At 28.8% G+C, this 22,506-nt stretch overlaps 3 protein-coding genes across 3 annotated transcripts; 2 read left to right on the forward strand and 1 right to left on the reverse strand.

Annotated features, from left to right (window-relative positions):
- Positions 1-754: 754 nt before the first annotated feature.
- Positions 755-3,716, forward strand: LOC114167522 (patatin-like protein 3). Its single transcript, XM_028052623.1, has 7 exons — positions 755-971; positions 1,113-1,291; positions 1,684-1,843; positions 1,945-2,091; positions 2,298-2,552; positions 2,633-2,802; positions 3,360-3,716. The coding sequence occupies exons 1-7, from the start codon at positions 795-797 to the stop codon at positions 3,478-3,480; spliced, it is 1,209 nt and encodes a 402-aa protein (XP_027908424.1). The 5' UTR covers positions 755-794; the 3' UTR covers positions 3,481-3,716.
- Positions 3,717-6,384: 2,668 nt separating this feature from the next.
- On the reverse strand, positions 6,385-8,474 carry LOC114167290 (patatin-2-Kuras 1-like). The gene is made up of 7 exons (XM_028052337.1): positions 8,248-8,474; positions 7,970-8,154; positions 7,698-7,851; positions 7,465-7,611; positions 7,093-7,341; positions 6,845-7,014; positions 6,385-6,756 (listed from the first exon to the last, which is right to left on the reverse strand). Exons 1-7 carry the CDS (start codon positions 8,425-8,427, stop codon positions 6,609-6,611), a joined length of 1,233 nt encoding a protein of 410 aa, XP_027908138.1. The 5' UTR covers positions 8,428-8,474; the 3' UTR covers positions 6,385-6,608.
- A 7,304-nt stretch (positions 8,475-15,778) lies between these two features.
- On the forward strand, positions 15,779-18,057 carry LOC114166291 (patatin-17-like). The gene is made up of 7 exons (XM_028051004.1): positions 15,779-15,998; positions 16,096-16,280; positions 16,393-16,546; positions 16,629-16,799; positions 16,896-17,138; positions 17,266-17,435; positions 17,562-18,057. Exons 1-7 carry the CDS (start codon positions 15,819-15,821, stop codon positions 17,698-17,700), a joined length of 1,242 nt encoding a protein of 413 aa, XP_027906805.1. The 5' UTR covers positions 15,779-15,818; the 3' UTR covers positions 17,701-18,057.
- The last annotated feature ends 4,449 nt before the right edge of the window (positions 18,058-22,506 follow it).

The following is a 22,506-nucleotide window of genomic DNA, read 5'->3' on the forward strand; positions in this document are numbered from 1 at the left end:
ATTTATATAAAAAATAAATTTGGTTTTAATTTGGAAGGGACAAAATTGTTCCGTTTAAGAAAATTGGGACTTCATCGAACAAAAAGAACAAGTATAGAATCAAATTGAATATAAAACATGGATAGTGATACATGGCATGTTGTTGGATTGACACTTAAACATTGTTTTCAAAAATTAAAAAAATAAAAAATAAAATAAAAAATCACTAAGTAACACGTGTCAGTTACTATTTATTATTATTAATCATCTAAACAAAATTAGTAAAAAATGACTAAATTGAACAGAAATGATAAAAATTAGGACTTTATTAAATAAAATAAAAATTATAACTAAATTGTGAAAACAAAACAAAAATAGGAACTAATAATTTAACCTTCTTTTGATTCATGAATGTAATTCATCAATGTTTTAAAATCTTATTTCAGATTAATTTAATTCGATTAAAAGTTATATATATATATATATATATATATATATATATATATATATATATATATAAAGTTATTTTAAAAGTCATACCTAATGTGATTTTTTACTAGTTCACAATGTAATAACTTTAAAATTATATAATTATACTTTTTAAGTGGTCCTAGTTAATTAGGCATGAACTTCACGTTGAACAAGCAATAAACACCATTATTAATAAATAAAAATGAGACTATTTTACTAATTATTTTAATTGCATGGTGGCAAAAAGAAGTCTATAAATAGCCTCCACATTAGAGATTTGCATTCTCAAGTTCTTCATTCTCCATTTCACACCCTTCTTCAATTCTCTCTTGAACACTTTGATAATGTCTTCATTACTCTTGTTTACTCTGGTGTTTTGCAGCCAAGTCATGGCTGCATTGAACACACCATTGCCACCTCCAAGCTATGGAGATAAAGTTTCCATTCTGAGCATAGATGGTGGTGGCATCAGAGGAATTATTCCTGCCACTGTTCTTATTCACTTGGACAACGCTCTTAAGGTCCAATTTCTATTATATTAATTAATTCCAATTTTTTAAGGTTTAAAAATTGTATATGTATTCTTCCCATCAAATATTTGATTAACTAATAAACCAGTGTTTTAGAAGGTTGTAACATTTGAGGTTGTGTTTTTGTTGCAGGCAAAGGATCCAACAACATCGTTGGCACATTATTTTGATGTGATATCAGGAACAAGCACCGGTGGACTCATGGCTCTTATGTTGGCAGCTCCAAACTCATCTCACTCCCATCGTCCTCTCTTCACTCCATCACAAGTCGTACAATTCTACAAGAAAAATGGCCCTGATATATTTCGTAGGTATAAGTATAAACCTCAAATGGCCCTGCACATTAATATTAATTACTAAAGTTTTAGTTATTAATGAATTAGAGTCTAAAGTTTTAGAAAAAATATTTTTTTTTATAAAATTGATGTAAGTTAATATAATAATTAAATATTTTGGTCTTTAAAATTAGTTGGTGTATTTAATGATTTTCTTATAGTGGGATGTGTTTGATAAAATATCTGTCAAAAGGAGAATTCATGTCTTTGTTGATGTCTAGTGGGATTCTTATGGTATGGTGTTAATATCAGAGTTAACACACTCTTCAAATAAAAGTATTGTTGGATAAAAATTGATTTAAAAGATGAATCTGTTTTAGCATTTTGGTTAAACGTTTTTTTGAGTCTTGCGATACAACAACATGCAGTCATCATCTTTTTCGTTGTCCCAAGTACGATGGAGAGGCCTTAAGACAAAAAACTACTGAGTTATTGAGGGAAACACGACTGAGTGAGACATTGACGAACGTGGTAATACCAACCTTTGACGAGAAGAAAATCCAACCAGTTATATTCTCAAACTACAAGGTTAGCATGATATAATAAATTTGTTATATGTATATATATATATATATGCATGGAAAAGTGTTATAAAATTGAACATTTTTCGTGATTCTTGGATGATGCAGCTGAAGAAAGAAAGTCACTTGAATGCGAAACTCTCAGATATAGGTCTTGGCACTTCGGCTGCACCAACTTTTCTACCATCCCACGAATTTGAGAATGATGGTGTTCAATTTGATTTGATTGATGGTGCTATGGCTGCTAACAACCCAGTAAATATTCATCACTAACTCAAAAAAACAAATATATATATATATATATATATATATAATTTTATATCTTCTTTACGCATAAATATATATATTTTTTACATAGAATTGACAGATGGTAGTGATGAGATTTTGACCTAGTTAAGACTTAGTGATTTTTTTGCAAGAAATATGGAGAAATATGTGAAGAGTTTGATTGAATAATATAGGCCATGGCTGCTGTGAGTGAAGTGATACAAGAACACCATGGGGAAAAGGAAATATTGTTGCTGTCATTAGGAACTGGAATACAAAAATCTAAGGACAAATTAGGTGGGTACTTTGATCTTGGATGCCAAGCTTCATGGCTACCTTGGCACATTAATACTATCGGTGAAGCTATATACAGTACAGACATGACTCATTACTACCTTGCCACAATCTTCCCTGCTCTCTTATCTGCAGATAACTATCTTCGAATTGAGGTACACATAGTTATGTTTTTGTGCATCAATTATAATAGAAAAGAAAAATGAATTGATTGCTGATATATATGTAATTGCAGGAGTATAACCTGGATCCATCCATGGCAGAAATGGATAATGCTAATAAGAAAAACATGGATAACCTTGAAAAGGTGGGAAAGGGCCTTTTGACTCAAAAAGTCAAGAGGATAAATGTGAATACATTTCTCCCATATGAACTCGACCAAACAAATATTCAAGCTCTTGACAGGTACCTGGCAGAAAGTTTTACGAGATTTCTTTATTAGATTAATTATGTAGAATTTCTTTTCAAAAATAATTAATATATAAATAAAAAGAATGAGTCATTAGGAATGTCTATATGCAGACAGTATCAATATATACATGGATGTGTAAATATAGCCTTTGGATTTATACGTAGAATTGTTGGGAATAGTCCAAGTGTAAATTAAAGTTTCACATTGAATATAATAGACAAAGTCAAACACTATATAAGAATAAAGACTCATAATACCATTGTCTTAAAGTTTTGGGTTGAAAGTGATGTTAATGCCTTATGAGGTTAGACTCAAGTCTCATTGGTGTTTATAAACCTAACAAATGATATCAGAGTCGACATAACCGCAACAAGAATATTATTAAAATATGTTTATAATAGTTATGTTAAAAGCTATATATATATATATATATATATATATATATATATATATATATATATATATATATATATATATATACATCTTGTACAGAATTTTATTAGGTGATTATATATGAATGCTAACTTTTGAGAGGATTTCTGTTGTTAAGGTTGGCTGAGAAATTATATGCAGAGAGGCAGTTGCGTCTGAAAAGGAAATCTATGGAAAAAGGAGGAAGAGGTTTCGTAGAAAGTGTTGAAGATCTTTTCGATGGAATAAGAGCAACTTGAGTATTATGCTCTGTTTATCCATGTTTGTTGTAACATATGTGTGTTGTGTTGGAATAAGGTTGAATGGTTTGGAGTAACCATGGATCATGTAATAATGTTCGATGCTTTTCTGTTGATGTAACTTAATTGCTAGAACTGTGTATTATAAAAAGTGATCCCTTGTTTGGTGCTTTTCTTTTTGTGGTTTGTAAGATTTCCTTGTCCAATATTATAAAAGATGTGTTTAGTGGGTATTAGACTAAATTAATTGTTATGAAATTGAACTTTTTTTTATTGATATTTGATATTTATGTGAGGTATTATAAACCCTAATGGAGTAGTTAACAAGAGGTAGGTAGATGAGACACTCATAAATAAGGAAAGATAATGATAGTACGACTATGTATGATTCATGCATTTTTTTTTATATTAATATTTTTAATTTTCTTTGTAGTAGATGACAAACCGAGTGGTGGGATTTTTAGGGCTTTTGATAATATGAGAGATATAAAAGATATATGAGAGATATATGTGATATGTTAGACGGAGGAACATGTTTTTGTATTTTATTAATATATTCTATATATAGAGCAAAATATAACAAATATCAAGTATAAAATATTTAGAATATCTCACTCCTAATCTAAAATAATAACTAATTTCCTAAAACTGAAACATATATTTAAAACTGAAATATTTGCTAAAAACTAATTTAAATAAAAAAGATATTAAGTAATATTCTCAACACCGAGTTATGTCATTCTTATAAATATATTCCTATTAAAATCATGTCTTCATGAAATACACGTATAAATGCATGGAATATAGAATATAGAATAAGTGCGTAAGGTGTACAAATAATTGCTTTTGGCATCACCATCAAAGAATAAAAAAATATAACAATACCAATCATACGTTAAAATCTAGATAAATCCAATAGGGTTCTACAAATAGTAGCATTAGTTTTTTGGGTTTATCTTCAATAGTCTAATCATCTATGTTCGTTTGTTTCTTTGACGAGAAACATTGCATAATTACTTTGTTGCCTCTTCCAAAAATTTAATACAAAACGGATGAAAATGAGCAGCGGACCATGGCCAAGTTAATTAAAATTGATATTATATTAGGAACGACAAAAAAAGTTTATATTTGCTACTATTTGTGGCTCAAATTTGTTATGAATATTTTTAATAAATACTCGTAGATAATTATTGGAGGTTTCAATTATTAATATATAAATCAGTGTAAACCTTATTTTATAAATCAGTTTATAATATTAAGTTAAACAGTGAAGCAATAAACCTAAGAAACAACAATTTATAAGGATAAATTCTAATGAGACTATGATGCCTTATGTTAAAAAGTTAACTTTAAATATAACTCAACTTTATAAAATTAGTTTGTTATGTAAAATATGTACCAATTTATCAGGTATAGATATTAAACTATCCATGTTGATGGATAGTTAATTTAATAAAATTAATTAATAATTCTTAGTTAATTTTATTTAAATATATTTTTTCAAAATTAAGTTATCAAAACAAAATTATTAATGAAAAAATAATAATTATTCAGTAATTATTTAAAATTTAAATTTGTATATTTTTATTTTCTTGAAGTTATTTTTAAAAATATTAAATTTTTTAAAATTTGAATTAATGTGCAATTCAATTAAATTTACTTGTTATAAAGGCCAAATTATTTAGTAATAATGTATTATTGAGTAATTTGATTTAAATTGTATTTCAAATTAATTTTTCATCTAAGTTTATATTTTAAATATTTTTTTTTAAATCATTTTATACAAATTATAAAAATAACATAAAAATATTCATAAATATTTACGAGTACATAAAGTTACAAAAGAAATTTGTGGATATGTTTTCACAAACATCTAACAAGTAACAAGGTGGGTAACATAACAATCTTTTAGACAGGACAGATAGGAAGGGTAGGCATTACCCATATTCAATCCGACCAACTAGTACATTCTTAGTCAAAAGCACGAAGGAGTCACAAGGGTTTGCTGATTTGTTTATCAAAAATTACACTAGAAGGTTTGACAAAAAATTTACATGAGAAGGATTTCCAATTTTCTCCAAAAAAAAAAAAAGTTACAAAATAATTTTGTCAAGAAAATTATTTACAAAGATATACAATTTTTGTTAGAAAAATTACATGATGAATAATAGTATTGATTATTTAGTAGATATGTCATGAGTAAAAAAAATTATTTTCGGTATGATATCCACATGAACATTATATACGACAACGCAACTTGTTATGTTAAAGCAGCAGAGGCTTGTAGTCTAATGGCGGCGAAAATGAAGCACAGAGGGTAATTTGATGAAATTTTAAAGAAAAATAATTTTTTCCTACTAAATTTTAACAACTTTTTCTTGTAATTTTAAGGTGTCATCTTTTCAATGATTTTAGAATATTAAAAATAAGAAAAAGAAAAAATTAAAAATCACTTAAAAATGAAGCGAAAATGAAGGCTAATGTAAAAACAATTATATCTATTGATCTACATATATATATATAATCGAGGTAATACGTATCCCTGGCATATTACGTAAGGCAACGATATTTTAACAAAATTTTATTTGATAAACTTTTGACAAATAATTATTTTTAATAAAAAAAATTTAAAATTTTGTTATTTTATTTTTGTAATTTTCATAAAAATTAAAAAATTATTTTATTTAATAATTTTGTTAATTCTTCGAAAATGTGTTTGTCAAAAGTCATTTTTGATTACATAGCTAACATAAATGTAATATCTTTTTGGAAACTCTATAATTTTGTCTCATTTTTAATTTTACAATGGTTTCCATTCAAATGATGGAATATGTTGATGTCAAAAACAAATTTCACACGATGGTAGTTGTGTTAACCTAGTGTGTTCATCTAAAATCACAAAGGAAAGAGAAACAAAGAGCATAAATATTATACATCGATGCTTATTACATTCACGGTTCTTTCAATAAGAGCTGCATAAAACTCTCATGGAGTGAACCTTTTCTTATACGAAGATGCTTGGTAGCTACAAGAGTTACATAGAACTCACATGCCTTGCTTATTCTAGATACTACAACAAGCGTGAATAAAGAACACAAGAGAGTTAATACAAGTTCATACAATTGACATTAAATTAAAAGGTTTCTTAGGATTGCCCCACTTGCTTGAGTTTTGTCAGAAAGAACCCTAAGAGTTTCAACAAAAGGTCTTCCTCTCTTCTCCATAGATTTCCGTTTCAGACGACGTTGTCTTTCTCCAACCAAAATATCAGCAATCCTTCATAAAAATACACAAAACCCTTCAAAACTAGCAGAAATTAATAGTTGAGTAAATTCAAAGCTAATATTAATTCATTTTTTCTCACCTGTCAAGAGCCTCAGCATTTGTTATCCCAAGTTTTTCTTGATCAAAAGTATCCAAATTCAACTTTACGACATTTTCTTGCAACAGTTGTTTTCCGGTCTCTTCAAGCCCGTTCATGCTTTCTTGTGTAACATTAACTGGGCCGGAGAAATCATGATTCAAGTCGTATTCCTGCCATTGATCACATGATTAATTCATCAATAAATAATCCAATGCTGAGAAAAACAGTAAATAAAAAGAAATATATACCTGAATTCGAAGGTATATATGGCCAGGTTGGAACCCTACGAAGAGTGAAGCAAGGTTGTATTCAGTCATGGCTGCAGATTCACTACCAATGAAACCAAAACCAGGACCTGACCAATTCGCGCTTGACCAACTCGCAGCTTTCTCAGCATCAAAGGTCTCGTTATTTTTTTCTGTTCCAGTTCCCACAGACAACACTAAGATTTCGGAATACTCAACATGTTGTAGCACTTCACTCACTGTTGCCTCTGTCTGAAGAAAACAAACTTCACACTGTTAAACTCGAACATTGTGGTATACATGTATATCCATCCATGCATCGTAATTTCATATGAGTTTTTATCATATTTGTAATCAACTATCAAATTAATTTACCGGATTCCCAGCTTCTATACCACCATCAATCATATTGAACTCAACACCATCGTTCACAAAATAGTAAGGTGGTAGCTGAGTGGGAGCAGCTGAAGTCGATATGCATATATCCGACAACAACGCATTTAAGTACGGAGCATCCCCAAGCTGCATCACCCAAACATTATATTAATTCCTGTTTCCATTTTAACCTACGAAGAAATTAATATATGCATATGCTATATGCTGCTAACCTTGTAGTTTGAGAATATAACCGGTTTTTGTGTCTTCATGTCGAAACTTGGGATGACAACATTGGTCAATGTCTGACTAAGTCGTGTATCCTTCAACAGTTCACGAGTTATGTTATGTAAAAACTCCCCGTCGAACTCGGGACCGTTTCCAGGTCTGCATGTTGGTTGTTTTCATCATCACAAACACAAAGGAAATCATGTTACTATTTGTTGCTGTCAATGGTTAATATTGATGATGTTCTGAGAATATTATATTAATGCTATTATTATACCTAGACTCATTGAATATATGAGGGCCATTTGTTTTGTAGAAATCTACAATTTGTGCAGGAGTAAAGGCACCACGTGTAGGATCATCAGGGCTTGGGGTGGCTAACATAGCTGTTATGAGTCCACCTGTGCTGGTTCCTCCTATCACATCAAAATAATGTGCTAAATCTGCATTTGGTTTCCTAGCCTGCAACTCAACAAAATTCAAGTTAAACTCATGAACATTCATTCATTCATGCAATTTCAATACATATGCATAGTATTAAGCATAAGAATGAACCTTAAGAGCCTTATCTAAGTAATCAAGAACTGTTGCTGGAAGAATACCCTTGATACCACCGCCATCAACACTCAGAACAGTTAATATGTCTCTATTGTTGGGTGGAGGGAGCTTTTGGGTACTGAATCCACCAATCAGTTGCCCAGCAAACACCAGAGCAAAGAACACCAAATGAGCCATGAATTGCTTCACAAGGTACTATAGAATTATTTGAGAGAGAGTTGTGTGTTTTTGTCCCAAAACGTTAAGGGTTTTTATAGAAAAATTTTGCAGGATACGTGCATGAACCATGATTAAAAAAATATTGGGCACAGCTTATTTTATGCATGATAATGGTGCTGCTCATTGCTGACATAAGGTGCAGAGTTTTAAATGGTTCCGGAAGGAAAGGATAATACAATAAAATCCACGTCATATTACATATATTTTAATGAAGAATGCGTAAAACGTTTCCTCTTCATTATATAATAAAAACATGGTTTAAGCATTTATGTTTTAGAATAATATTTTGAAGGAGAGACAAAAGTTCAATTATTTTTTTTTTAATCTAATGACTTCAATAAATAATTAAAATGTAATGTTGGCCAAGAACCATTTATGGTGTGATTTGTTTTTTGAGTAATTGTGGTGTAATTAATTACGTCTTTCAAGCAATTCCTTTCATGTTAATTTCACGGTGAAAACCACCATATTCGGATGCTATTATAATGAAATGTCTTATAGATCAGTTGGAACAATACGCAGAGAATATGAAGATCGAAGACTATTTTTTTGAGTCATTACATGTATGAGTTCTTTAAATATAGATGTAAGGTGGTTTACTAAAATGTATTCAAATGGTTAGGAATTCAAGTGTGAGTTTAACTCCCACATCGGTTAGAAATGAGAAAGTAGAACACTATATAAGAATAAAGACCTATAATTGTTTTAAGGTTTTGGGTTGAGAGTGGTGTCAATGTTCTATTATATTTATTTAACTTTTGTTACTGATAAAAAAAAATAATGAAATATGTTTTAAACCCTAAAGGATTATAGAACATTGTGATCTTTAAAGTTAACTCATAACTATCGACAAAAATTGGTTGCGATAATATTATTTGTGAGTTATGAGATTCATTATGTAAAATTTTTAAGATTATTGAATAATATAATGATGTAAGCTAGATGTTTGAGTCTGATGACACAAAATCTTAAAAAATTTCTAAACAAATTGTTATATCACAATCGAAACAATATATATTATTGTTTTAATACCGTTATTGTTGAGACATTACTCCTGAAAAAAAATTTATATGATTTAACTTTATTAAATAAATATATACCTTTTATTAAATAAAATTTTTGGCAAAAGTATATTAATGAAAAAAGAAGACATATAAAAGTGAGGCAAAAAAAACTTAATTACTAATGGTGGGACTATAAAAATTATTAGACTATAAAGAATTAAATATATATGGAAATTAAAATAAATAAAAAAATTGCAACTTCAGAAAAGAATAAAATTATGAGAAATACTTGTAAATACTCTCGAATTGTCTAACTTATTAATATTATGGGAAGTGGTTACAAGGTTTTTTTTTTTTTAGTCCGTCACAAGATAAGTAAAGGTAGGTAGGGTGGTAATTTAAAAGGAGGGTCAGGTGTCCTATTTAGTTCCCAATATATATTTGTAAGGAAAGATAATGACAATATATATCTTACATGCACTAAATGTTCAATTTTAATACTTCTTTTTAATTCATTATAACTTAATTAGGTCAATCTTACCAATTTGATAATAATTATTTTCCCATTAAATAAACACATCTATCTCCATAGTTATTGAACGAGTTGTTAATAAATAACATTATTAGCACATGCATGCAGGGCGAGCTACAGCCCGTGACTTCACAACAAATATTATATATATGGGTGAAAAAACAGGTATCAGCTTTGTGTTTGTGTACGTTAATTCGTATTTTTTAATTTTCACCGATTATAATATATGTGGGTTAAATAATATTTATTTTTAGAATATATAATTAAAATAATTATTAAATAAAATAACTATTAAAAAGTTAAAGGTAAACTATTTATAAAATAAATAATTTTTTTAAATAATAAGTAAAATCGAAAAATAAAATATATATACAAAAAGAAATTTTTAAAATAATTGTTAAGAAGAGAATTTTAGAATAACGATTAAAGATAAATTATGATGCACCGATATTTCAACTTAGGTTACGTATCTATATCCGATATATATCGTGTTCAATATTTTATGATACTTTAACGATACTTATCAATGAATTATTTAATTTATAAAGTAGTAGTACACTATAATAAAATCTTTGAATAGTGATCAATTTTAGTGACAAAAAATAATTAGTCACTATATAGTGACTAAAGTGACAACTAAAATAGTTCCAAAAAATTATAATCGGTCTCTAAATTGATAATTAAAATAGTTTCAACGGTGAATTGATTTTTAAATTGATCACTAATATTAGCTACAAGGTTTTGACTACCAAAATAATTGGTCTCTAATTAGAAAATTTGGATTCACACATTAACAACCGTATATTTATTATGTTTGTAAGAATTATTGCACATTTTTCATTATTCATATATTTCGTATCTATCACATATCATATCCTATTATTTTAAAAATAAATGTGTCGATGTATCGAATTGGATACACGTATCGTATTTGTACATCATAGAAGATAAATAGTTTTTAAAATAATAAATAAAGGTAAAATTGGAAAAACAAAATATGAACATAAAAAAGGGGAATCCTCTTTATATAACACTTTACCTATTTTCAACAAGTTATCTGGCAATTATTAAGATTAAGATGAATAATTTCAATACAGGAAATTTTTTTGTAAGACATATTGATCTTTTGATCTTTTATATTCTATATATTGTAAAACTATTTATATTTTATATTCTCATCATTTCCTTAAAGATCTGTCACAGACAATAGTATATGAATGATTTATTATGTAATTAACGTAATGTTTTGTTGATATTTAATATTCCGTATGTGATGTATGATTTCTTAGTAAGTATTGTACTTATAAACCTTAATGGATTAGTTAAGTAGAGGTAGGTAGAATGGTATTTTAAAAAGAGTGTTTTCAGGTAAATAGAGACAATTTTTGGCATAAATATATAGATAGTGATGGTATGAGTACATGTAAGATTCATGAACAATATTTTATATTTTTATAGATCTTTTTAGTGCATGACAAAATCACTTATGTCATTCTTATATCAATTTTATATTTCCATCAATATATCTAAATTTATCCCTTTTCAATTATGTCTTCATGAAACACATGTTTAAGGACATGGAAAATAGTGTAAGGTGTAAATATAATTGTTTTTGCATTACATCACCACTGAAGGAAGAAAATATAATAATAACAAACACTTTTTATTAGCATAGAAAGCTCTAGAGATTATTTTTTTCTTGTATTATCTTTTCTTTTATTTGGAACTATAGAAAGCTGTACAGATTATTATATAAACAACATGAAAACAATTATGATGCATTCAATTATTTGAGTCTCACATTTGTTAAATCCTGCTATACTTGCATATATCCTCGAAAAAATGTCCACCAGTGTACTGACAAAATTAGGTGCCACATTTTAGATTTTTTCTTCTTCTCTTATTATTATTATTATTATTATTATTATTATTATTATTATTATTATTATTTTGGGAATACATATTTTTTAACCTAAATATAATTTCATATTTATAACATCTATGCTACAAAATAAATGAAAAATATCACCAAAAATATGTTAGAAGTTTTATATTATCTAAACATAAGACTGGTTTAAGTTTATAATATATAAATGGATACAAATTTTACTATATAAAATTGATCTTTTAGATTTAAGTTAGACTTAAAAAGTTCAATAATCAATATATATTTATTGGGTATATTGTTTCCATCATAATCGAATCGCTATCACATCACCCACTAAGATTTAGTCTCACGAAATATATATATTTTAGCGTGAGAAGATATGTTGAAAGTCTCACATCAACTAAAGAGAGTTTATATAAATGATTACTTATAAATCAGTTTTGTAAGATTAAGTTAGATTTAAAAATTTTCTTCGAATTTTTTAAATAAATAAAAATAAAATTGTCACTATTTATCAAGATAATCATTCTTTTATATATATATATATATATATATTATTGTTAATAATGGATCTATTGCTTTCAATAATGTATGTTGATTGGATTGTTCCAGAAAACTTGTAATAAAATTCCATACAAAATCATGATTATTATGCAAAGTATGCTTAAATTTAGATATAGCTTGTTGTCATATAATACTCTAAAAAAACTTGGTTTGTCCATAAATGAAAGAACATCTTCAATTTATATATATTATTTTATGTACATATCAATCTTATAAATTTGATATCAATTATTTATACGTTAAACTAAATGGTTCCTATTCAATTATATGGTTTGAGTTGTTAATAAATAGCATTATTAGTACATGCACCTAATGTTGTGGCGGCCATGGCTTCATTAAATACATGTAATTTCTGAATTTAAAACTAAGTAACTCATATATATATATATATATATATATATATATATATATATATATATATATATATATATAATCGCTTTGAATTTTTATTTTGTAATTAGGTCGTAGACTCCACCTACATCCTACCAAAACTAGAAATTCAATAAAATGTAATCAACCACACTAACACAATTGACAAAGGCACAAAGACAAGAAAACAAATTAAAGCAAGATAAAACAATTAAGTTTCTAACAAACCTATTTTCTATTATGGATTGGTTGTAGCATAAGTTTTTTCACTATATCAGAATAAATTCTTTAGAATAGGTAGTTATGAAAACAAGAACAACTGCAATGTTTTTTGAGTTTTGTTTTAGCATGAATATATGTTGGATGTGTGCAATCGAAAATCATTTATTGGTTATTAGAGGATAACATAAATATAGTGTAAGTTTGAATTGGAAAAGTTCTTCTTAGTATAGTCTCCAATGATAGCATATGTGAATAACATGCCACATTATTCATTGTCCTTTCTTTGTCATTAGTTCAAATTCTTTATTTTTGAGAAAGCCTCACAAGATTGATTCTATTACGATCTTAAATTCATCTTGGATCTTATACCACACTTATTAATTGTACTAATTCACAGAAAATATCATATTAGCAACCAAACATAGTAACCAAAGTTGTTAGTTATTATAATGACATATTTAGATATCGGTTTACAAAATAAAAAAAAATATTAGTTATTAAAATAGTTATTATTATCAATAAAAAAATATTATTGCTCTCTAAATTGGTTTCTAAAATTTAAATGTCAAGATTTTAGCTATAAAAAATAAGTGGTCACTCAATTTTAGCTACCAAAGTTTTTATTATCAAAAGAATTAATTTCTAAATTAGTTTTTAATTAATTAGTGAACAATTTAGTAATCAATTATAAAATTACAGTGACTATTTTAGTCATTAATAATAGTGACTATTTTAGTAATCAATAATTTTTTAATTTGTAAATTAGTATCTAAATTGGTTACTATAGTGACTAACAACTTTTGGTCATGATGTCATGCCTTTCTATTTTTTCTTTGTCATTGGTTACTAAAATTGATTGTTAATAAAATATTTTTGTATAATGATTGATAATTTCAGAATGTTCTTTTTATTAAATTAGGTCATTTTAATTGAGTTCCGATTATTACTTTTTTATTTTTAAATGCTCAAAATTTTTATATTTTTTAATTGATTATTTTTCATTTAATTTTTATTTGAACGTGAATGTTGTGTTGTCTTATTATTTTATTTATTTTTCTTCACGTATAAAAAAGTAATTGTGAGATTTTGTGATTAATATAATATTATCATTAAAAAAAATGAAAAAGTGACTTTTACTACTTTTATTAAAAACGTATATGATATCTTTCATGAACTTAATTAAGAATATCCAAATTTATGAGGACTTAAAATTTAATTAAATTCTTTGTAAAATAATCATTCGTAACTCTTAAATGCAAGAAAGTGATATCTTTCATCTTCTCTTACACACAAGATTTCAGTTGAAAAATAGTATGATTTTCTCTAAAATTATAATAAAATTCAAATAAATTTCATCTAGACACAGAAAGAAAGCACATATTTAGCGTCGATTTAGCATCGGTACCACTCACATGCAACTCTAAGATTATTGACATTAATTTATCACTATTTTTTAACTTGATACGTTAAAGTAGTTTAGCTTCATCGACACCAATGTGATTTTATTTTTAAAGTAATTTAATTTGTGTTAATTTGACTAATGCTAATGACAATAAATTCAAGAATAATCTCTAACAATATATACATGAACAAGTATAAAGAAAAGAAAAATAAAGTTATAATGTACAAAGGAGATGAGTATCGATGAAAGAGATAAATATAAACTAAAGATACGAGGAAAAGAATGTAGATAAAAAAAAAATGTTGATGAAGGAAATGTGTGTGGATGAGAAAAAAAAAATGTTTAAATGAAAGATATGAATGTAAGTTAAGGATATTAGTGTAGATGAAAGAAAGGAATGTAAAAATATGTAAATAAAAGAAGATAAATGCGATGAAATTTATATAGAAAATAAGAAAAGACAAATGTCAATGACGTAATTTTTCATTTTTAAATTTGTACATTTAGATTAAAAATAATATACATATTATTAAAAAGACATAGCATTCATAATATATAACTATAAGAGTATATAAATTTATTTATTTTAATATTAATTTGTTTTTAAGAAAATCAGTTGTGCGAATCCTTACTAAGAGTTACCTTAAATATGTTTCTTTTATTATTTGCAAACAATTAAAAAAGATTAACTTTTATCATTAAATTAAATTATAAAATATCTTTTTTATATTTTACTAAAATCAGAAAAAAACATTTTTTCTAACAAATGACGTCTAAAATATTTTTCATGTACTATGATATAATCCTTCTACATGTTAATATTTTATAGACTTTTACAAAATATTTAATTAATCCATACATATAATATCAAGTTGTAAAATAGGCAGATCTTTAGATTATACGTATTATCTTATTATATTTGGTAAAATTTAATCGTTACTTTTGAGTTATACTTGAAGTCATTAAATTGAAAACATAACATTTTTCTTATACTAAATAATAAGTTTGTACATCATTGGCGGTTCCCTCTTCAATAATATTCTAAAATATAAACAGAACATAAACGTTTAAACAAGTTTGTATTAAATAATGGACAGAACGTTGTACGCATTCTTGATTAAAATATACGTAATATGATGGAGTGGATTTTATTGTATTATCCTTTCCATTTGAACCATTTAAAACTCTGCAGCTTATGTCAGCAATGAGCAGCACCATTATCATGCATAAAATAAGCTGTGCCAACATTTGTTTAATCATGGTACATGCATGTATCCTGCAAAAACATTTCTATAAATAGCCTCTGCATTTCAGCACAAATCACACAATTCTCTCACTACTTCTATACTATACCTTGTGAAGCAATTAATGGCTCATTTTGTTTTCTTTGTTTTGTTGTTTGCTGGGCAAGTGATTGGTGGATTCAGTACCCAGAAACTGCCTCCATCTGACAATGGAAACACATTAACTATTCTGAGCATTGATGGTGGTGGTATCAGAGGGATTATTCCAGCAACAGTTCTTGATTACTTAGATCAGGCTCTTAAGGTTCATTCTTATTCTTTATATACTCTGCATATATGTATATATTGAAATGACATGAATGAATGTTTATGTGGTTAACTTGAATATGGTTGAGTTGCAGGCTAGGGATCCAAATGCAGATTTAGCACATTTCTTTGATGTGATAGGAGGGAGTGGCACTGGTGCACTCATAACAGCTATGTTAGCCACCCCAAGCCCTCATGATCCTACTCGTGCTGCCTTTACTCCTGCACAAATTGTAGAATTCTACAAACAAAATGGCCCTCATGTATTCAATTCATCTAGGTATAATAACACCACTAATATTCTTAGAACATCTTCAATATTAACATTTAACAGCAACTAATAATAACATGTTTTTCTTTGTGTCTGCGATGATGAAACAACCAACATGCAGACCTGGAAACGGTCCCCAATTCGATGGGAAGTTTTTACATGACATAACTCGTGAACTGTTGAAGGATACACGACTTAGTCAAACATTGACCAATGTTGTCATCCCAACTTTCGACATCAAGACACAAAAGCCGGTTATATTCTCAAACTACAAGGTTAGCAGCATGCATATATTTTATTTTTCTTTACTTGAAAAAAAGAAGAAGAGTAATTAACATAAAAGTTTTGGTGATGTAGCTTGAGAAATATCCCTACTTCAATGCCTTGATGTCTGATATAAGCATATCGGCTTCAGCAGCACCCACTCTTCTTCCACCCTACTATTTTGAGAATGATGGTGTTGACTTCAATTTGATTAGTGGTGCGGACTTGAGTATGATTAGTAATGATCTAGTGAATGGGAATCCGGTAAATTAATTTCGCTGTTGATTACAAATATGATCAAATTAATTAGATGTAAATTATGATGCATGGATACTTATATATACTTATACTGTTGATCAGACTCGAGCAACAGTGAGTGAAGTACTACGACACAACAAGTATTCCAAAATAGTTGTTTTGTCATTGGGAACTGGAACACCAGAAACTCAGCAGATTTTCAATGTTGAAATGGCTGCCACATGGAACAGTCAAACATGGCTTATTCCTTTGATCATTTTTCTTGATCGTGCAACAACCTCCATGAATGAATACTATCATGGTTCACTCTTCCGAAAACCTACCATTAACTACCTTCGAATTCAGGTATACGTTTCCTTTTATTTAACGGTCGTAATAGGTTTTCATCTTTCCGTAACACTTTCTTAAAAATTATTTATTGGTTTGAATTGTTTATCTGTGAATAATTGACTAATCTAGTAATCAATGACAGGAATACGAATTGGATCCTGATCTCACAGACATGATTAATGTTGCAAAAGAAAACATGGAGGGTCTTGAAGAGACTGGGAAAGAACTTTTAGAAGAAAAAGTTAAGAAGATCAATTTGAACACTTTCTGTGTAGAAGAAGGCGTAGGAACAAATGCTGAGGCTCTTGACAGGTGGAATAAACTGAACAATAATCTTTTAATTTACTGAATTATTAATTTTAGTTAGGTTTTCGTGGTTACACGTAATATCTAATTCTATTTTTGATGGGAAATTAATGTTTTTATGTTGTTATGAAGGCTTGCTGATATTTTGTACGGAGAAAGACAGCATCGTCTGAAACAGAAATCTATGGAAAAAGGAGGAAGACCATTTCTTAGGGTTCCTTCAGACAAAAGTGAAGTTAAGTGGGCATTTCTAAAGAACAAAGTTATGTGATTTGATTTGTATTAGTTATCCATGCTTGTTGTACTATCTACAGAATAAGGCTGAAAGCATACATGTGAGTTCTGTGCAACTCTTATAGCCAGCAAGAACCATGAATAATATATCAACCATATCTCCCTATTGTAAAAACAAGATTAACTCTATGTCAGTTCTGATTAAGAAGTTATTACTTTTTGTTTTCCTGTATTCTTAAGAACATAAGATCTTTGTGTGATTATGAATGATGTGTTGTATGTCTACACAATATATAGGTGGGTTCTGTGTGGAAAATTAGTGTCTTGTGGACTTTGCAAGTGTATCTTGTGAGTTGAGATATCTGTTAAGCAATGTCAGAGAGCATTTATGAAAGTTGTATGTGAGTAAGATAGTCCGTGACTCTGTATGAACGAAAGGCTGAAAACTTTTGTGGGAGTGTAACATTTGACGATTTCACACGAGTAAGATATTTGCTAACTTTGTGTTACTTCGTAGAGATTTTGTGTAAGAGTGGTAAAACGGGCCGGCCTAATCTTTTTTTTTTCCACAAAAAATGATCGGATTGGGTTGATTTGTAATCAATAAACGGATTAGATATTATAATGGAAAACGATATTCTAACTTCCACTTTTTGACAACATTTTTACTCCTTGACGTGGTACAGTTGACATGGAAATAAGATTTTATTAAAATTTTCTTTTAAAATACACGGCGACAATTGCAGGTTGAGAAATTGAAAGTGAGGTGGGAGGAGTAAGGCGTTTTCTCTCGCGCAAACCCTTTCGTAATGGGAAAGTTCTTCAATTAGTGAGGTTAATCACATTTTCTCTCGTGCACACCCGTTCCCAATTGTATTCGCTCTTCAATCAATGAGGTGAAGCGCCTCCATCTTCTTCAACCTCGTCCTCATATCAAATCGAGGAGAGGGTGAGCGTAGTGCCCATTTTCCAACTTTTTTCGTTGTTCTTGAACTCTAACGGAAACCCATTCAAGGATTTCTGTTGTTGTTGAAGTGGCATTATGGTTGTGGTTTCCTTCCATTCATTTGATCGAGTCCCGGTGGTTGTATGTGGTGGTGAGGAGCTATTGACATGGGCTTTGAGCCTTAAACGAAAGACGAAATTTCAAAGTTTTAGTGTTATTCTTGAACCCTAAATGGAATCTCAGTCCATTCTAAGATTTTTGTTGTTCTTGGAATGGAGTTAGGGTTCTCGCTGCTTTCCGTTAGTTCGATTTAGCTCGATGGTTGTGCGTGGTGGCAAGTTCATTTTTGTAAAACTCAAACACTTTCTGTAAATAGTTATTTGAATCTTTTAGTTTATATATGTAATTTCTCTTGCCTGGATTGTGAAGTATTTCTCATTGGGAGAGAATTGATCCAAAAAAATCAGTTCACAAAATATATGTAAACTCTGGATTGAATTACTGATGACCATTGATATATTAACTGGTGACCTGCCAAATACTTTTTGAATAACAGTATAATCAATACTCTGTTTTAAGGAAATCCACATGTAAACCATTTTTAGTGTATTATAAGATCTTAGCAACATGTATGAAAGGCATATTCAATCCTAATAAAAATTTGTCTACGATAATTGATCCATAACTCCCACCTCACAAACATGATAACTGTGAAATCATTAACTGGTGACTCTTGACGTATTACATTGTAACCTACCTTTACTTTTTGCACAACAATATGAACTGTGGCCTGTTTTTAAGGACTAAACAGGTAAACCAGTTGTAGTGAATTACATGACCTTCATACCATATGTGGAAGGTATATTGAACATAATAAAAATTGGTGGGAGAGAATTGGTCCACAAAATTCATTTCACATATAGGTAAACTCTGGATTGAATTATTGATGACCACTGACATATTAACTAGTGACCTGCCAAATACTTTTTGAATAACAGTATAATGACTGTTCTGTTTTAAGGAAGTCCACATGTAAACCATTTTTAGTGTATTAGAAGATCTTAACAACATGTATGAAAGGTATATTCAATCCTAATAAAAATTTGTCTAGGATAATTGATCCATAACTCCCACCTCACAGACATGATAACTGTGAAATTATTAACTGGTGACCCTTGACGTATTACATTGTGACCTACCCCTTACTTTTTGCACAACAATATGAACTGTGGCTTGTGGTTAAGGACTAAACATGTAAACCAGTTGTAATGAATTACATGACCTTCATAGCATATGTGGAAGGTATATTGAATATAATAAAAATTGGTGGGAGAGAATTGGTCCATAAAATTTAGTTCATATATATATAAACTCTGGATTGAATTATTGATGACCATTGACATATTAACTGGTGACCTGCCAAATACTTTTTGAATAACAGTATAATGATTGCTCTTTTTTAAGGAAGCCCACATGTAAACTTTTTTTTATGTATTACAAGACCTTAACAACGTGTATGAAAGGTATATTCATTCCTAATAAAAATTGCTCTAGGATAATTGGTCCACAACTCCCACCTCACATACATGATAACTGTGAATTCATTAACTGGTGACCCTTGATGTATTACATGGTGATCTGTCTGTTAATTTTTGCACAACAATATGAACTGTGGCCTGTGGTTAGGGACTGAACATGTAAACCAGTTGCAGTGAATTACATGACCTTCATAACATATGTGGAAGGTATATTGAACGTAATAAAAAATTGATTGGAGAGAATTGGTCCACAAAATTCAGTTCACATATCTAGAAGGAAGCCACAACCCTAACGCCACTCCAACGACAACAGAAATCCTTGAACAAAATGAGTTTCCGTTAGGGTTTAAGAACAACAACAAAAGTTGGAGAAGGGGCAATACGCTCACCCTCTCGTCGATTTGATTTGAGGACGAGGTCAAAGAAGATAAAGTCACCCACCTCATTGCTTGAAGAACAAATACAGTTGGAAAGGGGTGTGCACGAGAGAAAACACGATTAACCTCATTGATTGAAGAACTTTCCCATTTCGAAAGGGTTTGCGCAAGAGAAAACGCATTTCTCCTTCTCTTCACTTTTAATTTCTCACCCTTCAATTGTCACCGTGTATTTTAAAAAAATAATTTAATAAAATCTTATTTCCATGTCAATTGTACCACGTCAGGGAATAAAAATGTTGTCATAAAGAGGGAGTCAGAATATCGTTTTCCTATTATAATTCATTTCATATTAGGGCAAGCTGGCGAGCCGACGGATTGGTACCTCTTTGTTTTTTAACTTTTTTAATTTTTTTATACATCTATTTTGTATATAAAAATTTATTTATATAATATTAAAAAGTATCATTTTTTAATTATTTTTAATTTTAAACATAAAAAAAAGAACGGATTGGAAATTTTGATCCACTAAGCTGACGGACTGGACAAATCAAATTACAATAAATTGATGGGATAGAAATTTCAACCTGACCCATTTTTTCTTGGCGGACTAACGGGCTTACCCACTTTGAAATCTTGGGTTGATACAATGTTTGCTATTGTATGGATTATTGTGTTGGAAACAGAGTGTAAATTAATTATGTTAATAAATTATGATAATAAAGTATATGCTGTAGTTTTAAACTAAAAGTTATGTGCTTTCATGTTAGTTTATCTTTCTTTTGTTATGTTTACGTACGTTTGTATTTTTTTATTATGGATGGATAAAAATTCGGAGAAGCGGAGTCAATCTTTGTCGGACATAAAAAGTTAAATTTTTTTTTTCTGTATTAAGAAAAAAATAAACATTTTAATAAAACACATTTTTTAATATTTAATTAAAAATATCGAATTTCTACTATGAACGTTGTAAAATACTAACATCGTCCTTACACGTAATCAGAACTCAAAATTCAATTTGGTAGAGCATACATTTATCTTTACTATTTATTTATTTGTAGATTTTCAGAATATAAAACAGTGAAAAATCCAAAATCTTATCATTTTAAAATTTTTATATTTTTGTGCATTGTCCAGTTACGATTTGCGTTGCGAAATTTTAGAATGACAAAGTGCAACCCTCAAGAAAAAAAAGTTCTCTTCCATCCCTTTCTTCGATCCGCTTGATTTTATAGTGTTGGCTGAAGTTACCTGTGCGTGCGTATGTCCCACCTTTGCTTTTCTTCCTCCAAACTTGAACCGTTTTATGTTTATGCTTTTCTTTTCTTTTCTTTCGGTGTTGTCACCCTCGTTTTCCTAACATTGTGTTCTTTTTCATTCCTGCGCTATATTTTTGTTCACCATCTATTGCGATTTCGGTTAGGACATCGTAGAACAACATCAATACTTTTTTCTCGAAATCCGATTAATAAAATTATCCAACTGAATTTCGAAATCTGATAAATAAAATTATCAAATTTTGAAATTCACCCAAAAAAATTATCAAATTCCGAAATCCGTAATATGTACTTATAGGATATTAATTATATATATATATAATTTAAATTTAAATTATTTAATTTTATTTAATTTGTTTCAAAATTAATTATTTTTTAACTTTATTTATTTCCTAATTTTATTTATTTTTTAATATATTAAATGAAAAAAATTAACAGAATGGAAGTACAGCTATTAAGATGCAATTGAGTTTGAGTAACATTTAATACTCTAAGGAATCCCGTATTGAACTTATTAAGGAAAACATATGTGTAACTTAGACACTAAGACGGAATACATATAGAAAAAATTTTGAAATTAACTTAGTTTGAGGTTGTTCAAACCGATTGGTCCAAAGTCCATTCGACCTTACTTGGCCCATGGTGGGATCGAACTAACTTGGTCAAAGTGGGTTGAAACTAACTCAACTCAAGGTAGGTTAGACC

This window comes from Vigna unguiculata, chromosome 10 (assembly GCF_004118075.2).
Source record: "Vigna unguiculata cultivar IT97K-499-35 chromosome 10, ASM411807v1, whole genome shotgun sequence".
NCBI classification, from domain to species: domain Eukaryota; kingdom Viridiplantae; phylum Streptophyta; class Magnoliopsida; order Fabales; family Fabaceae; genus Vigna; species Vigna unguiculata.

Bases quoted from the DNA above. Each gene is read 5' to 3' on its own strand.
- LOC114166291 (XM_028051004.1), top strand. From the start codon at position 15,819: ATGGCTCATTTTGTTTTCTTTGTTTTGTTGTTTGCTGGGCAAGTGATT. The intron at 16,547-16,628 runs GTTAGCAGCATG...TTGGTGATGTAG, and splicing joins TTATATTCTCAAACTACAAG to CTTGAGAAATATCCCTACTT. The intron at 17,436-17,561 runs GTGGAATAAACT...GTTGTTATGAAG, and splicing joins AATGCTGAGGCTCTTGACAG to GCTTGCTGATATTTTGTACG.
- LOC114167290 (XM_028052337.1), bottom strand. From the start codon at position 8,427: ATGGCTCATTTGGTGTTCTTTGCTCTGGTGTTTGCTGGGCAACTGATT. The intron at 8,155-8,247 runs GTTCATTCTTAT...GTTGAGTTGCAG, and splicing joins ACTTAGATAAGGCTCTTAAG to GCTAGGAAACCAAATGCAGA. The intron at 7,612-7,697 runs GTTAGCAGCATA...TGGGTGATGCAG, and splicing joins TTATATTCTCAAACTACAAG to CTTGGGGATGCTCCGTACTT.
- LOC114167522 (XM_028052623.1), top strand. From the start codon at position 795: ATGTCTTCATTACTCTTGTTTACTCTGGTGTTTTGCAGCCAAGTCATG. The intron at 1,292-1,683 runs GTATAAGTATAA...AACAACATGCAG, and splicing joins GGCCCTGATATATTTCGTAG to TCATCATCTTTTTCGTTGTC. The intron at 2,553-2,632 runs GTACACATAGTT...ATGTAATTGCAG, and splicing joins ATAACTATCTTCGAATTGAG to GAGTATAACCTGGATCCATC.